Here is a 17,789-nt window from a genome sequence, read left to right on the forward strand (position 1 = left end):
TTGTGAGAGTAGATCAAGCCTGGAACGCTCATTGTGTGTATCTTGGGTTCAGAAATGTGAAGAACAGATTGCTTGCTTTTCTGTCGGGATTTGAAAGAACCAACAGAAAAAACACTCTAAACAGCTGGGATATTTGAGCAATAAAAGACATCTTTTTTATTTATTTCTTCATGTGTTTAGAGTTTACATTGTGGTGAAATTAACATTACCAGGTCCTGGACTTGCAGCTAGGCGAAGGTGATCACGATGTTGACTACTTCACATCCAAAGACAAAGTTTGTACTGGATGGAATGTTGTGGATTCTGAGAGTGGCATACTCAAAAGCGAGGTCTCCGTTTGCTCTGCACTGAACACCATTGATTGTTTGCTGTGCGGATTAGATGTAGGCAACCAGACATTCATCTGCATGACTGATCTGGAAATCAAGGAAGGAGTTAAGTATGTAACAAAAGTTCGGGCTGAAAATAATGCGGGACTGACCACTGAGCTCTTTTCAGATGGCTTTGTGGTTGACTCGACGCCCCCCTTGGAGGGTGAGTTAACTTACATTGAAAGCTCAAATCCCATCGTCAAGGAGGCTGCAGAACAATTCACGAATTCCCTAATTGCTGTTAAATGGAATGGGTTCTGGGACAAAGAAAGTGGTATACAGGCTTACTATGTTTGTGTTGGAACTCTGCCGGGAAAATGTAACAGCAAGAACATTACTAATGTGATGGACTCCACCACTTACACTTTCCAAGATTTACAGCTTGTTCAAAGCGAAACATATTTTGTTTCTGTTGTGGCAGAGAACAGAGCTGGTCTAACAGGTGATGTCAAAACGTCGGACGGGATTGTTGTTGACAGAACAGGTATGCACACTAATTACTATATTTTTAATAGCAAAATAGGAACTATGACATTTAGCATATCCTGTATGGAAGGAGTTATGCTGGTTCATGGTGGTAGACCATAAGATTTTTAGCACGTTAAATGTCTAAGGAAATACTAATGAGTACAAATATGTATAACAAGGGTTTCGTTTTCTTATTACTAAAGAAAAGTCAGTTTAGAATATTGAAGATTATTTAAATGAAAACCTCAGATAGTGCATTTCTAGCTTTAAATTGGAACACTGAATCTCGGTTACTAGCCATGATACCTGCGTTTGACTGTATATAGAAAATAAGTGCGGCAAGTGTCGCCGATAAAGGAAAGCTCTGTCGGAAAAAAATGGCTGAAAGCAGCACATTTTGTTAAGCTTTCTATTGCGAAAATACAGGAAACAGTGGCAAATACCATCCTGGAAACTACAAAAACAAAAACAGAAAATGCCACAATTATCTGAACTATCTATAGTTAGCATTTTATCGAAAGGGCTTTAAATGTACCAAAAAAGTGAAAAAATGAAGAAAAACAACCAAAAATTCATGGGTAGATCCAAACACCGACACATTAACATTCTTGTTCAGTTATTGAAAACAGGTTTTAGTCACTGAAATTATGCTTAGCACTCCAGTAAAGTATTTTACCTTACTATTGGGTCTTAAATATACTTTAGTGAACTCGCTTGATTCTGAGTAAGACATTCTGTATAGTTACATTTTTCCAGGATGTAGACAACTTTGGAGATGATTATTATTATATTTTTTTATAGTTTATTTCATTGATACAAACATATTACAATATAGTTTATAGAACTGCTTGCAGAAAGTTTTCATTAAATTGAGAATGATATCTTTAGATAGTTGGCAATCAAAGTTTTCACAAATTGAGTTCAGATCTCCAAGGTCCATATGAACTGATGCATAACTTTTGAGATAAGCAGAAATAGCTGAGGTGATTTGGTAGTATTGCAGAAAGTTAACTTTGATGTTATATTTATTGCTGAATTCTTGTGGTGAAAAATAATTACCTTGATTGTTCAGCAAGTCTTGCACAAAAAGAACATTACTATCCCGCCAGACCTTCCAAAAGACCGATTTGTTTCCTATATTTATATCTCTGTTGTTCCACAAAATGAAATGGCATTTCAAGGGATCTTTGTAATTGCTACACAGTTCTTGAAAGTGGTCAAGGAGTTCTCAATAAAAGAGGGGGATTTTTCTCTCTAATTTCTTGACACTGTAGTTACAGTTTAGAAGAAAAAGGAGTCCGCCATGTTTATCAAAGTAGTAATTACGGATTGCCGTCCAGGTGTCATGAGTGTTATTTAAGAGTCTATGTATCCAACTGAGACGTAGCGCTTTTATAACAGTCCTGAAGCAGGGAAAGCTTAGCCCACCCTTAGATAAGGGCGGAACAGAACCTGTTGCTTGATCTTATCTCTCTTATTCTTCCATAGAAAAGCAAACAGTCTACTTTGGGTTTGTTGTATCGCTGTTTCTGGAACAGGAAGCATGGAGGCAGTATAGATTAGCTGAGACAAACCTAGAGATTTTGCTAGCATAGTTCTTCCAAAGAGCATCAGGTCCCACGACTGCCATATGTTAAGCTTTTTTTCCATTTTCCTTATTTTGATATAAAAATTATTGTTGTTGTTGGCAGCTGCATCATGGGAAAGGTAAGTTCCAAGGAATTTTATGGGATCTTTTGGACGCTAGAATTTTAAAGGCTCTATCTTATTTTTGCTCGAAGCACCAATCCACAAGATTTTGAAGTAATTAGTCATGAAACCCGCATTCATTACACCACTTTCAACATTATAAAGAATGGATATCCATTTTCTAATATTTGGACCAAAGTTGTATAATTCAGTACACTAGTGGATAAAATTCCATTCATTGGTGTCAAAGGCTTTACGAAAATCAATAAAAAGTAGGATGCCTGGGAGTTTTTTAGCCTCTGTTTATTCCATAATATCATTTAAAAGCCGAACATTTTGGCCAATGAATCTACCTTTAATGAAGCCTGTTTGATCAGAGTGTATGACCGAAGACAGCATTAACTCGATTCTTTGGCCAATTGCTTTCGCCAAGATTTTGTAATCAACATTTAAGGGGGTTAGCAGTTAACTTTGGAGATGATTATGCAAATAATATTTCTGAAGAGCACTCTGTCTCACTCGCTTTCCTGGCATGCTTCATTCAACTCAAAAAGTAAAGTGAACAACGCACAACACATTTTCCTGCCTTTTCATAACATCACTTCATGTAGATAAAACTGAAATATCCACATCATCCAGTCGATTATAGAATTTAATAATGCAATTATGCCATTCCTCTTTTTGGATATGAGGTGATTATAACAAACTCGGTGGTATGCACCTGTTAGTTATCATCTCGTATCGAATGTGGGGACATGGAATAATTATTTTAAAACTATTGTTAATGTTAACGTTGCCTGGAAAAGTAGTTGGAGCATAGGTAAAATTGAAAAGAGCGGTGGTACCATAGCTCATCTTAATAAGTAAACTTTCTTGTTCATATTAATAGGACCTATCAATGGTGGTGTGATACTCGATGGAAGTAAACATGGAGAAGACATTGATATTCAACAAAACAGAATCCTCATTGCAGCCCACTGGAGTGCCTTTGAAGACCTTGAAAGTGAAATTATAAGTGTGTCTTGGTGTGCAGGGTTGTCTTCTGGTACTTGTGATCTTGTTAAAGAAACGCAACTGGGCCAAGACAATACTGTGGTCTCTATGCTTCTCACCGAGCCAATCATGAATGGTCAGCGGTACTATGTCACTGTCAAAGCAACCAATGGCGCAGGCTTGACAACATCACTAACATCAGATGGAGTGACAGTTGATGATACCCCACCTATTCCTGGTATTGTGATCGATGGGATGGTATTCGATGTAAACTATGTTAATGGCGAAGATGACATCAAAGCAAGTTGGTCTGACTTTGTGGACATGGAGTCGGGCATCGAATCTTACGAGGTCGCTTTATGTGATGCTAGGAACTTGTCGTCCTGCTCTCAGGCATTCACTGCAGTTGGAAACATAACTGACATTACTATTGCTGGTAAGATTCAATTCAGTTGAGTTTTCTCTTGGAAGTGACAATAATTAATATTGTTACTGGGTATCCATCATCATAGAAATTAATATATTTTTTATTTCCAAGTGATAAGACTTTTCCTTTTGTCCCACTAAAGGTGCACCACGTAATAAGTATTTTTTTTGACCAATTCAAAAGCAATTGGCAAATTTGTGCCAAATTGCCATTTCAATTGTAATTAAATGTGCTGCCAAATTACTGATCTTTTTTCTTTTTTGACAGGTTTAGATCTCGAAAGTGGTATACAGTACAGATTCATTGTAACGGCCATAAACGGCGCAGGTCTTAAAATAACTTCTTTCTCCAATGGATTCACGGTCGATTTTACTCCTCCGATAGGAGTCAAAGTATGGGTTGTTGCTGGTAACATGCATGTTATCTACCAGTCAGATTCAGCTAAAGTGGTTGTAAGGTAACCCATCATGTAGATATATTGTAGTGTAAACACAAGACCGAATAAGAGGGCTCGCAGCAAAAATTGTGTAGTTAGAACAAAATGCCCAAGATTGTTTAAGACCTAAATCCCTCTGGATAATCATGTCTAGACAAACGTAACCACCATCCACGAACAATGCTGATGACAAATAAAACTAGATAACTCAAGAGACCAGTCTTTTTAGATTAGATTCTAACTGCACTAGATTTATGTATTAGTTAACCCAGAGGATTCAAATTGCAGGGATTTGTTGATCAACCAAATTGTGGTTTTACTTTCAAATATCAGATTTTTTTTCAAATAATTTTTTAGAAGATGCTCCCACATGATCTCTCAGAATAACAGTAATTTAAATCAAGAAGAGTTTTGGATGCCTCATGCAGTTGAACTTCTCAACGTAACGTATAATTCACTTCCCATTGCAGAGAAGTGACCATTGTAGGGAGGTTTTAAAAAGGGTGAAATGTATTGATGAGCACAAGGTCGAGAAGAAAAAGTAAGTCTTTTAAGAGAGGTGGACACCAGTGGAGGTTCAACTGACATCAAAATCCAACTAGCATTGAGCATTCACTAGCAGTGATTGCACTCAACACCGAATGTAGTCAGTTGCTTGTTAATTTGGTTTTGTAAAGGTAGTTGCACTAAATCAAACAGTTTGATTTTTTCTCCTGGTCATTATTTTTTCGCAGTTGGACTCCTTTCACTGATCTGGAAAGTGGCATATCTAACTATGATGTTTGCCTGAGTTCTGTTATCCAGAACTGCACAGTCACACCCTTTATTGATGCAGGGTTGAACACAAGCTACACAATCAAAGGCCTTCACCTTTCACATGGAAAGACCTACTACGCTATCGTGAAAGGTACAAATGGAATTGGCTTGTCATCAGAGACAAATAGCAATGGTGTCTTGATTGATTTGACATTGCCCACTCTGAAAAACAACTCTAGTTCTCCAATTACATTTAGATGCTCTGAAGAACATGTGACTTCCAGCTGGGAAGAATTTGGAGACCAGGAGAGTGGAATTGCGAAGTATGACTGGTGTGTTGGAACAGCAAAGGCTTCATGTGATGTGGTGTCTATGAGGTCGGTGGGAAGGAGAACAAGTGGTGCTGCTATTATTAACAGACTCCATTCGGGAACAAAACTTTTCTCCACTGTGTATGCCGTCAATGAAGTCAAGCTTAGAAGGCAAATAGTATCAGATCCATGCACAGTCATTAGAGAAGCACCGACACTGGGTGAAGTTATTGATGTTTCAAACAATTTTGCAGACATTGACTGGAAGGGGGACACATCAAGTTTGTCGCTGAGGTGGAATGTAACTGGACGTTACTTTTCACGCTTACGTGTTCAGGTAGCAGTGGCAAAGCTGTCCTCTAATCTCTCTGTACCACGCCTTATTAAGGAAATTTCCTGGAATGGAGAGCTTCTTAAGCAATCTTTCATGGAAGTGCTGCCATGGCAACGCAACATAACATTAAGAACTATAAGCTTTCAACCATTGGAACGTTACCGGGGTATAGTAAGGGTTTTGAATGAAGGAGGTATCTTCTCCGAGGCCTCCAGTGATGGAGTGAAAATGGAACCAAGCCCTCCGCCAGCTCGTATTCTTGCCATCTGTGACAAAGCTGCAGAAAATGAGCACTTGCGATGGTGGCCGAACTTGAGGATTCCACCTGTCAACAGAAGTGCATTAGACACCGATATCACCTACATCTCTTCTCCGGCAAAATTAGAACTGACTGTCAGAAGTGATGCAAACGTAGCATACAACAACACACATTCTACTCCTGAACACAAGATGATGAATGGTACGGCCGAATTTAAAATCATTGTCAATAGAGTGACAAGTGACAAAAACGACACAAATACTACCTCCTGGTCCAAAACAATGAAAGTAATTCCGGGTTTCGCTGACTCAGAGGGCCCATGCTGTGTCAAACGGTCTCGCAATGAACCATCTGCATTAAGTGACGTACACTTCAAGCCAGCCTTACCAACCAAAGACTTCGGTGTTTCACTGGCGGTTTTACCACATGATGTTGTAGCTATTGGATGTAAAGGTAAAGTGGTGCTACAGTCACTGAAAAATCGAACCGCAAGCCATACTATTACACTAGATGACCTCTCTAATTCTAAAGGACAAGTTAAAATAGTTTCATATCTAAACAAAACAGGCTTTCTTCTTGATGACAAAGTATACCTCTATCAGCATTCTGCTACCAACTCTGGTGATACTATGTTAGGCAAGACCTCTATAATTGGTAAATGCAAAAGCCTTTCAAAGTCCCATTGCTCTCAAAGTGAGACATGGGCAGATGACCTTGGACAGGTGTTTGCTCTCAGTGCGCACGTTATGGCAGTAACTGGAACCAACTTGACCACCAATAGCAGTGTCGTCGCTGTTTTTAGAGAGAACGCTGGAGAATGGATGTTTACTGAGACAATTGGCGAAAAAATGAAAGATCCAAACTTTGGGCACTCAATATCCTTAAATGACCGTCTTCTGGCAGTAGCTGCTGGAGATGGACAGAATTGCTGTGTCCTTATATACTCAACACAGACTTTGATTCTCCGTAAAACAATCTGTCTAGCTGAGTCTGCAGATGGAGTGGCACCTCTCTATTTACATCTCACTGAGACTGATGCTCTTGTAGTGTTGTCTAAGACATCGAGATTACTAAAAGTGTTTCAGTTCACCACCAAATCAAACTCTTACCACGAGGTGTGTGAGTACAGATCTGGGAGATTTATCGATGAGCTGAGTGGAAATCTTGATGTTAACACTCGTGAGGAAGAGTCCATTGTCGCAATGGGCATCAAATCTCTAAATGGTAATGAAGGGGTCCAACTGCTTGGCTTTAAAGGGAATCATTCTAGCAACCCCTATCAAGAAGAAGGACCTAACAAATGTGCCAATCTAGGATTGGTGCTTGCCAGAGAGTTAAAAGTTGATCCTGGTATGGAGACTCGAACATCTGTATCCTTCAAAGGTAATACTATCTTATTCGGGATACCTGACATCCTTACATGGCCTAACAGTGATCAGTGGTTAAGCACAGGAAGAGTTTTCGTGGCAACATATTGTCCTTCAAATTACTTCCGTACTAGTGTTTCTGGTTTACAGAGCTTACGCCCCATGTCTTGCGTACCTTGTGAAAAAGGAAGAAAGTCATTTGGAGGTTTTGAGGAATCTTGTTCAGTGTGCACAGGGAGAACTTGCTCCTCGCCTCGTCTTAAAAATTCTTCCAGTTTTACATCAGCTATTTGTGATGATACATCCTGTGTTGCAAATTCACATTTGAGTAACACAACACATGGAGTTGATGTTCACTTAGAGGATGGATCGTTGTTCGTTGCTGGGTCCGAGCACGTCTACACTGTGGAACTACTTGAAACCACTCGAGCTGGTGTATCAAGTAGCTCGTTTTCAGAGTCCTTCATGATCGATTCAACCGCTCCAGTACCTGGAGTAGTGTATGATGGACTTGGCAGTGATCAAAACGCAAACTGTTCTGAAAACTCAACACTCAGCCAAAACAGTCAGTGTTCTACACGCGATCTTCAAGATACGGATATAACTTTTAGCAACAATACGCGAGAGATCCACGCCAGGTGGATTGATTTTCTGGATAACGAAAGCGACATTGTAGAGTATTTCTGGTGCGTGGGCAAGCAGCCAATGACAGACGACATCCGAGTTTGCGAAAGTACGGGAATGAGGCCAAATGGAAGCCACTATGGATTTGCTTTGGAGCACGGAGATTCCTATTACATCACAGTTATTGCCTGCAATGGAGCCCGGATGTGTTCAGCTGCTCACAGTGATGGTGTTACCATAGACACTACACCACCCGTCATGACATATGTTAGGGATGGAGTCATGGGACCAGATATGGACTATCAGGTGAGAGAAATGAAAATCCTTAATGTTCATATCTTTTGGCTAGAAAGTCTTTAAGCTCTACTATATTTTCCACCCGAGTGTTTACATTATCGCAGACGACCTGTCATTACATGGTATTAAAGTTAATTATTTATCGCGTTCTTGGTCCGACTCTCACAAGTCAAATGAGATTAAAAGGTTCGTTGTCTGCCCGTCCTTCCTAACGACTGTACATCAAGCACACAGGGAGGGGGACCTTTGAAACTACAATTAATTTCGAAACTAATTTTCGTGCGCTGATTGGCTCATTTTTATCATCAATAAGAGTACAGACGGATAAAAGTTTAATTTATGCAACTTTCAAGTTCAACTTTCAGCTGTCAAGCTGTCAACTTTTAAACCAATGAGATTTTATGGACTTTTTCAAGTAGCCAATCAAAAAGCAAGAGAAGCTATTGACAATGTTAGCGTCATTTTGAAAAAAAGTTACTTACTTTGGTTTACGGCAAAATTTTTGTCATAACATGATCATAACATGCGGAACCACTCGCCTGCAGCTTGTGGTCCCACAGCCACTTTGACAATGTTATGACGCAATTTATTGTCAATAAGAGGACAGACGCATAAAAAACTGACGTCAATTTGTTAATTTGAATACGCAGGTATATCAAACGAATTTTGAGACATTCTTGCAATTTTCTATAGGTTTCTTGGCCTCATGTCAATTTCTTTCCTTTGACAACCTTTAGTTAAGGATTTTTCGGTTTTAAAAGCAAACAAACATTTTCAATCCGATACTAGCATGAGGTAATCCTTACATTTTGTTTAGACGACATCCTCGGTTTGTTTGTTTGTTCACTATTGTCGCTTTGTTGAAATGTGTTTTTGGGACGTAGTCAACTGCTACAGTACTGCTAATTTACAACAAATGAAATGAGACTGATCGCATATAATAGTTGACTTCATATTGGCTGCTACAGTAATTTACCAGAATTGAGTGCTTCTGTCAGGTCCAGAGCAAGACAATAGTAAACAAAATTAATGTAGAACTCCACATTAAAGTTTCGATCGCTAAATCTACATATTGCTGATAATAAGGATGGTCTTTCAAACCTCTCTTGATTGTCTAGCTCTTTTTAGTTCTACAGCATAGCCAATTTTCTTTATAAGTCATTATATTATTACTGAACGCAATTAATCTTGTGCTCTTCAGGTATTTCTTGATATAATTTTCGCCTATTTCTCTGCGAGCGACCCAGAAAGTGGAGTGACGTCATACGAGGTGGCGTGGGGAACTGGACCTAATCTAGTCGACATATCAGAGTTTGAAGAGGTTATTAACACCACTGTTTGGCGTGCCAACCTGAAAGACAGCACTCTAGTAGTCGGAAAAAAGTATTATGCAACAGTGCGAGCAATAAATGGAGCTGGTTTACTTTCAGATTGGTTATCTTCTGACGGAATAGTGGTCGGGAAATCCGAATATATCTTTGATAATTCATCAAAAGCTTCGTTCTTCTTTGATACAGTAAATGTGTACGACAACGGAACACGTAAAGATGGAGGCATTGGGAAGACATATGGGACACTGTCTGTACCTGAAGGAGCTGTTGAAGAGGAAGTGAAGTTGCGATGCTATAGCTTGGATGAAAAGATGCTGAGCAAAAACAAAACTGAGGAGGGTCCTGTCAGTAATCCAAGTAGGACAAAACCAAAGGTATGCAAGGTGTAACCCTGGAAAGAAAAGTTAGGTTGAGTTGTTTTACAGTACAATAACCGGCTGTTAAGTTGATGAAGCTTGAGTTGCTTGATAGGCCGTACGCAATATTGAAATTTTTCTTCACTTCTTGATGATTCACTCTGCTATAGCTAGGCTTGTTCGTTTACCATGATGGTCGTAGTGCTTTTCAGAGTGTAATTCCTCTTTACAGTATCAACAAAGGTCAAGCACCCAGAAGATGAAAATAACAAATTATCACAAATGAAAATTGTTGTTACTGTTGTCCGTACTGTTGTTACCGTAAGTCACTGCATCCTTTAGTACTGTTTGCCAAATTATTACTTCTCAATTCTCGTACTGTCCCATAACTTGGTTGAAATTTGCTTTTAATGTCTCACTGTTCTACTCTCAACAGCAATTCATGCTAGGAAACTACAGTTTCCAGATCAAAGCTTTGGATCCGCAGAATAACATGGTGCAAGAAGGATTCCAGTTTGCTAAGCCAATCAAACTCTCTATGTTCTTTGACGTCAATAACTTGATCAAAGCGAACAAAGAGCACGTCAATAAAGAAGTTACCAACGAAGACATAGACCCTGTGCTATATCTGTGGGATCTGGAAAACGAAACTTGGTAAATATCTTTTCCTTCGCTTTGAACTGAGTGGTTGGGCTCTAGAGTAAAAGAACTTGCAACAACATGTGGTTTGTAAGTAGCACTGACAAATCCATAGTAATTATATTGCCGTGATGTGTAAGAAACATTTCACTGAGCCTTCGACCTAGAAATAGCCTCATTAACTAAAAGAAAGTCGCAAATGCTCAACATATTCAGTTTGCAGATGTTAAGGCTTGAGCTACTGAATAGACTGGAGACAAATTTGTAAAGCAAGCCTTGGCTTAAACAAGGGAAAGATCTTAAAAGCAACCATTACATTGGAATGATCCTAGCACAATGTGGGAAAACAGATGTTGACTGTTGCTGTTTACCAAGTATCTTTGAGCACCAATACGGGTTTTGTATTTCTTCCAGGTATGACGCAGCTCTTACTTGTTCCGAACCTTGGACTTACGTGAACCACTCAATGAAACTTCTGGAAGTAAACGTTTGTCACCTGACTCAATTTGCTTTCTTTTTTTCATTTTATGCGCAAAATGGCTTGGTTCTCCTTGACAAGAATTACTCAAGTAAGTGATAATACCAAAAAGATGGGGTAATTCGATTCTCTTCAATACTTTCAAAGGCAAATAATCCTAATGCTGTCGTTTGATTTGGATAGTTTATGACTCGCAAGGGGACATCCAAGTTTCACGTGTGGAAAAAGTTACCAAACTGGAGATTTTTGTTCGGAGATCCAAAGGTTCACAAGGTAACATTACAGTGGAATGGTCAGTGTATCAAAATAGTTCCTCGGACAGCCTCCACCTGATACAGCCAAGATCCGGGAATGTGTCTCTGACAGATGGCCAATGGAAAGAATCTTTCACATTAAATGTCGACAATGAGATAGAGACGTCTGAAAGCGTGATCTGGGTTAAACTAGAAAATCCCACAGGTGGGGCTCTGCTGGGGTCTACTGACAAAACCACTGCAAAGATCTTGATTGTATCCAATTTGAAGGTCCAACACAGCAAAAAGATTTCAATTGTAATCAGTTTGAGTGTGGCTTGTGTAATCATACTTCTGGCAGTTTCCTTTGGCATCTACAAATTTAGAAAGAAGCTGGAATGGTAAGTTCGATTTCATCTTGGGGTTGTTTCGTAAACGGCAAATAACAGCTTGGCACTTTTGAAATTAGGGCAGAGATGACTGATATTTTGGGCTTTTAACTAAACATCCTGAAATTTAGTGACATTCTAAAAGTACAAGTAAATGATTCAAGAGAGGTAACCAATGGTTCAAACACATAGAATTACTACAGTAAATAAAATAAATAAATAAACATCTTAAATTACCACTTTCCCAAGTGGACTGTTCAGGGCCAATGAAGCCAAATGATGAAACAAATAATGTACATTAACATAACAGAACATAGTAGGCCACAGTTGCAATTCTTCCACGATCACCATAGACAATCGCTCAATAATCTCACTGATATTAGATGCACAAAAACATTTTAAATGGCAGTCGCAAAATTGCAAGCAATACTGTTTCTGATTGATTTTTTCAGGAAAATTGCCTCAGTACAAGGCCAAGAAACAGTGATGCGTAATCGTAAGTAAATACTGCTAGCTTTGATCTAAGTCCCTCGAAAACTTGTTAGGTATCCTACTAAATTTTAAATTGAATTCATGCTGTGCAAGGATCAGCAAGGATCAATATTTAGATCACTTACTGGTTAGTGGGATGACAATGATATTCTAAGTAGATCGTAACAGGCGATGTATTTAGTTGTTATTTTTGTAATGATTAAATTAAGAATCATTTGTGGTGTAACAAAGTTTTTAGTGCAGAGTGCACTACTGGGATGGTTATGGGAGCTGCCTCCCGCTAAGGGACTAAGGCGATATAGCGCTATGGCCCTATGGCGCTATGGCCCTATGGCGCTAAGGTGTAAACTTTAATGTTTGTTTAATTAATTAATTTCAATTAATTAATTAGTCTAGAGGCAAGGAAGTAGTGGGGGTAGGGTGGGAAAGGTACATGTGTACTCTACTTAAAACACATTACATCACCATCACTTAGCTTTGAACATCGCAAAGCTATATATTTATTTCAGGTAACCCCTTGCTCTCCTTGTGGTACCATTCTCCTTAGAACAGAAGTAATTTGTCCTAAACGCATGCGTAGATTAGTTAGCGTTTGTGGCTTCTATATTAAGTGAAGGACACATTGCATACAGAATCACACACAAAAGTTGAGTGGTTTTCCTTATGGTAGAGCTCAACATGTAAGACGCATGTACTCTAGCATCGTGTTATACACTATCTTTCCACACTGTATTTTATATATCATGTCATGTGACCAAGGACGGCAGTTATTTTTCAGGTAGCGCCAATTGTCCCTTTTTATTGCAAAAGTGAAACATTACTGTGGCTGCGTAGCTTTTAGAATTACACACAGGTCGGTTCAACAAATATCATCTGCTGTTTTCAATCTACAATAGTGTGCTTGTCAGGGTTCAAATGTATTGCTTCTCCTCAGCGGTTTGTTTATTTCTTGCCTTAATTGTGTCTGTAAAAGAGACCAAAAAGTTCCCAAGTTAGTGGCTTTAAAACTCTGCAAATTGTAAATTTGTAACAAAAGAAACCAGGAAAATGCTCAAATATTGCTGCAGATAACGTGGCACCTAATGAAAGCGCCAAGTAGCGCTGTTTATCTTCAATACTTTTCGTTGAAATGCTTCTCAGTCATCAATATCGTTGTGTGTTAATTTTGAATTGTTTTATTGTTAACAACAAAGTTGGCAACAGAAAAAGAAAGTGGTATTTCATGACTGTCTGATAATTAAATTAGTTCTTGTTCATCGGTAAAAATTTGCATTTTTAGTAAAACAACATCGTTTCTGTTCCGTTTCTTCATCACTACATCAGATATTTAACTTTCTTTCATTTACCTCCAAAAAACAAGGACATCTTCCATATGTTTTGGAGAAAACAAGGGTTTCATATTACATGCCTTTGCGAGGAAAACAAAAGTATCAAGTTACAAAGTTGGCGTGAAGAGCTAAATTGTCACGTTTGTTGCTTCAGCGTATTATTGAATTTAAAATGAACAAAAATCAACGTAAAACAACAGTAGTAATTAATTTGTGCGTAATTTTTGGACCTTGAATGAAAATACAACCTTGAAACATACACACTGCAAAAGGGAAAAGCCGTAGCAGACTACCAAGGTAGACACGAACCGGAAGTGAACCGAGCAGGGGTGAGTACTTATGGGACTACTGTACCAGAGCTTTCAATTGCACTCTGCACTATCTGAGATTGTCTCACTAGTTCCAAAACTATCTGGTGTTTGCTTTGGCTTGCATTTCAATTCGTAAGCCAGCTGCAATAAACCAGGATGTTCCAGGGCAAAATAGTACCAATGAAAGAGTGGTGGGAGTTCATATGTCACAGGGGAGGAGGATTTGAGTGTAGGTTAGATGCTAATTTTCAGCTGCTCTGTTTAATTAACTAGTAAATAACGTCGTCGGGACTAAAGGAGATGGTCCAGTCCAGTGCACCTACCAGCCACATGCCACAGACGTCAGTGGAAATGAAATGGAGACAAGTGTCTTGACATTTAAACCAGAACCTGAAATGGTTGTAGCAAATGGTCCTGTCCAGTGCACGTACCACCCACACTCTACAGACGTCAGTGGCAACAAAATGGAGAGAAGTTTCTCTACATTCAAACCACAACCTAAAATTGCTGCTGCAAATCCATTGTATGACTCCACGTATAGACCAACAGGTCTGCCAGGCTGCAGTGGTGCAGCTTCACACCCACTGCATGAATCCACTTTCACCACGAAAGAACAAATAGGAGAAGTAAATAAAGCTCCAAATGGGAACAAAGACGAAGGGGTCGCAAAGATTAAGAGGTAAGTGGATTGCATTCTTCACTTCAACTGGTATCTTTCGTGTCAATTTATTATTATTATTATTATTATTATTATTATTATTACTATTACTATTACTATTATTACTATTATTATTATTATTATTAATACACAATTAATAATGGACAGCGGGTTCCAGAGACCTCAACAACGTTGTGGTCTATTACATTGTGTAATTTCAAATTCTCCCAGAATTCGGCTTGACCAGAACAGCCTGATCCAAAGCCGTAAAGTAACGGTCCTGAACACTTTCACTTGTTAGCCTCGACTCTCTCCCTCTCTCTCTCCCCAGAGTTATAAGCTTTCTCCAGAGATATTGCCCATCCACCTTCCCAACTTTTCCATATTTCCTCACTGACCTACGTTACTGATTTCCTCAAAGAATAACGTTTGACTCGCATCAAAAAAGAGTAGGAAAGAATATGTATAATCAGCAATGGTTTTATGTAAAGTAATAACATTTTCAACTTCATAGGTCTGAGAACTTTGAGGTATGACACCGAGACAATATCCTAACTGATTTTTGTCTTCATTCTTGTCATACGTCTGCATGAAAATAGTGACATTGTGAGGCGAAAGTGGATTCTGATGACACCTGATCACACTTCTCGGAGCCAATATAAAAATATCCCACGAAGACTACATGTATTTACAAGGAAAATAACTTAGCCTCACGGCCAGGGTAAGCCTACTGGCCTTGTAAATATGACAAAGAAAAATGAAGAAACATATGAGTATAATGACAACCCTACCTCCCTGTAAATAAACCCTCTTAAGACTTCTAAGAGTTTGTTTGCAAATTAAAATTTGTGTGGCATATCGTCTTACAATGATACATGTTCTTGTTATCACCAGGAAAATGCTTAAACATCCGCTGAAGAGTGATCTACACTGCTGAGTACAAAGCAAAGATTAGTAACTCAACCTCATGGAAAACTATATATAGTGAATTTTTAGTAGATAGTAAGAAAATATGGCTTGGTTTTTTGCTTTTTTCAGAGGGTCTGGATATCAAAGTATGATTGTCAGCTAGCAGTGTATTTGTCGTACGTTATTTTGTAAGCTGTTAGTTAAAATGTTGGCTGCCTGTTGGTTCTGTCGGAATGTTGAGGCCAAGGCACATCAGTTCATCCCAACCTGAAACACTGAGCCATTATTAAAGCTATGACTATTTCCATTTCCTCAGGCTGAGATAGTGAAGTCCAGACTCTGTCTTAGGGAACTTGTAGACAATTTTGATGAAACTAGGGGTAGGACAGTTTTCCTTCTTCTGCCTGGATTCATGCCCAATGTATTAAGGGCAGAATATGGGGAGTTTAAAAGTTATTTTCAAAAGTAGACTGAGAACGTTCCCAGTATGGGGACGACACCCGAGCTCTTACCTGCCCCTCATGTACTAATAATGCATAACAAAGCCAACACAGGTGTTTCTGGTTGTAGCACTTGAGGTGGCCAAACACAGCTTTTACACGAACACAAGGAGTATGGAAAACAAACTTGGTGCCGATACATCAATCACTGTCTGTGCCAGCACTTTATGTTCCATTTTTTTTTTCTTCGAATGACAAAGTGTTGTAGGTTAGAGTCTTTTGTAAGGCTGTATGCCAGAAAAAGTCAAGATGCAAAGAACCTAGCCACTTTGCCAAGTTCAAATGGTTTGGTCGCTCAACCATTTCAACTGGCATCAAAGCATGTTGGAACAGTTAAAAAAGCTTAAGTACTGACTGCTGTCGAAATTAACAAATCGAATGTGGTTTAGCGTGGTCTGTACTCTCATCGACAACAATACACATCATCACAGTGGTCGAAATGTTGTGGACTCACAAGGTGCAACAAATTTTGACCACTGTGATGACGTGTATCGTTGTCAATAAGAGTACAGACCATGCTAAACCACATCTCGATTTGTTTTTTACCTCAATATGAAAGTCAAAGAAAATGTTTTTTCAGAGCACGAGCTGAAAAGGTATTGTGACACATTGATGCGAGCAGCGTTGTCTGGACTCTTATCGACAACGGCAAATTAGCCAATCATTGCGAGATTAGTAGCAATTGTGGTAAAAAAAGATTTTACGATAACTGCAGAAATTCTCGTGTGCTCATTGGCTCATTTTCATTGTCAATAACCGGACAGACACACGAATGTATAATCCATGCGATGCTTCAATGAGCGAGAGCGGACAATTTGACAAGTTGTTATCGTAAATAACAAATTGATGTCAGTTTTTCATGGGTCTGTCCTGTTATTTACAATGAATTTTGTCATAACATTGCCAAATTAGTCTGCAGATCCACAGCTACTTTGACTATGTTATGACGAAATTCATGATCAGTAACAGGACGGACTCATGAAAAACTGACATCAATTTGTTAAATGGCCAATTATTTGAATTTGTATGTTGCACTGGATATTCTAAGAGGTAGCAGAATAATCTTACAAATTGGCAAAAATACAACTGTTCCACAGCTAGGAGGACCAGTTTGGTCTCAGGCACTGACAGATGAGTGTCAAATTACCCATGGTGTTCAGTACGAAGTGCACAAACCCAAATTTTGAGGCATAGTTTATCAGAACAACCTTGTAAAATAAATATAATCGTATTTAAAAGCATTAGAATTCATTCATTGAAAATAGTTTCTTATATACATGACATTTTGTGTTTAATGGACTGCACTTGAACTTTATTTAAAATGCATCTTTTTCAGCTGTTTTTGTAAAAATATTTGAATAAACCATTTCTTGGAGAATTTTTGCTTCTTTATTGTGGTCAATAACCTTGTGGTAACTCAGTGGTCTATCTTTTTTGCCTTCAATTAAGGAGGCTGGCAACAGTTTTCAGAAGATTTCCAGTAGCTATACTTTGACAGATGCACACTGACTACCATACAGACCAAACTGAGCTACACATGGAGTCTAACCTCAGTTCCATAACAAATTGCACAAAAAAAATCACTTCAAATTTTCACGTGAAATTTAATGTGAAACCCTTGCGCACTTTAGGCAACTAATTTTCCTACAGAACTTTCACTGCCACAAATCCAATAGTAAGCCTCTCCAGCCCCTTCTTAGGGGCACATTTTTATTTCAAAATGTCCGAAAGAAGGAGGAGGGCTTATGTGGTATTTTAGCTTACCTAAAAACAATTTCTCAAATGTTCTATGTAAATTCAGTACACACACACATTTTACATCCCCCCCCCCCC

The 17,789-nt window shown here is 38.7% G+C and overlaps 1 protein-coding gene across 2 annotated transcripts in view; it reads left to right on the forward strand.

Annotated features, from left to right (window-relative positions):
• The window catches only part of LOC145478275 (uncharacterized), a 51,117-nt gene extending 33,341 nt beyond the window's left edge, over positions 1-17,776 (forward strand). For both annotated transcript variants that reach the window (XM_081456242.1, XM_081456247.1), the window contains exons 5-15: positions 213-855; positions 3,418-3,957; positions 4,216-4,405; positions 5,119-8,341; positions 9,534-10,037; positions 10,456-10,673; positions 11,073-11,227; positions 11,320-11,770; positions 12,211-12,254; positions 14,163-14,568; positions 15,442-17,776. In XM_081456242.1, coding sequence (XP_081312368.1) covers positions 213-855; positions 3,418-3,957; positions 4,216-4,405; positions 5,119-8,341; positions 9,534-10,037; positions 10,456-10,673; positions 11,073-11,227; positions 11,320-11,770; positions 12,211-12,254; positions 14,163-14,568; positions 15,442-15,484 — 6,417 coding nt within the window. In that variant the 3' untranslated portion in view covers positions 15,485-17,776. The remainder of the gene's footprint in view (positions 1-212; positions 856-3,417; positions 3,958-4,215; positions 4,406-5,118; positions 8,342-9,533; positions 10,038-10,455; positions 10,674-11,072; positions 11,228-11,319; positions 11,771-12,210; positions 12,255-14,162; positions 14,569-15,441) is intronic.
• The last annotated feature ends 13 nt before the right edge of the window (positions 17,777-17,789 follow it).

This window comes from Orbicella franksi, chromosome 1 (assembly GCF_964199315.1).
Source record: "Orbicella franksi chromosome 1, jaOrbFran1.1, whole genome shotgun sequence".
NCBI lineage: Eukaryota > Metazoa > Cnidaria > Anthozoa > Scleractinia > Merulinidae > Orbicella > Orbicella franksi.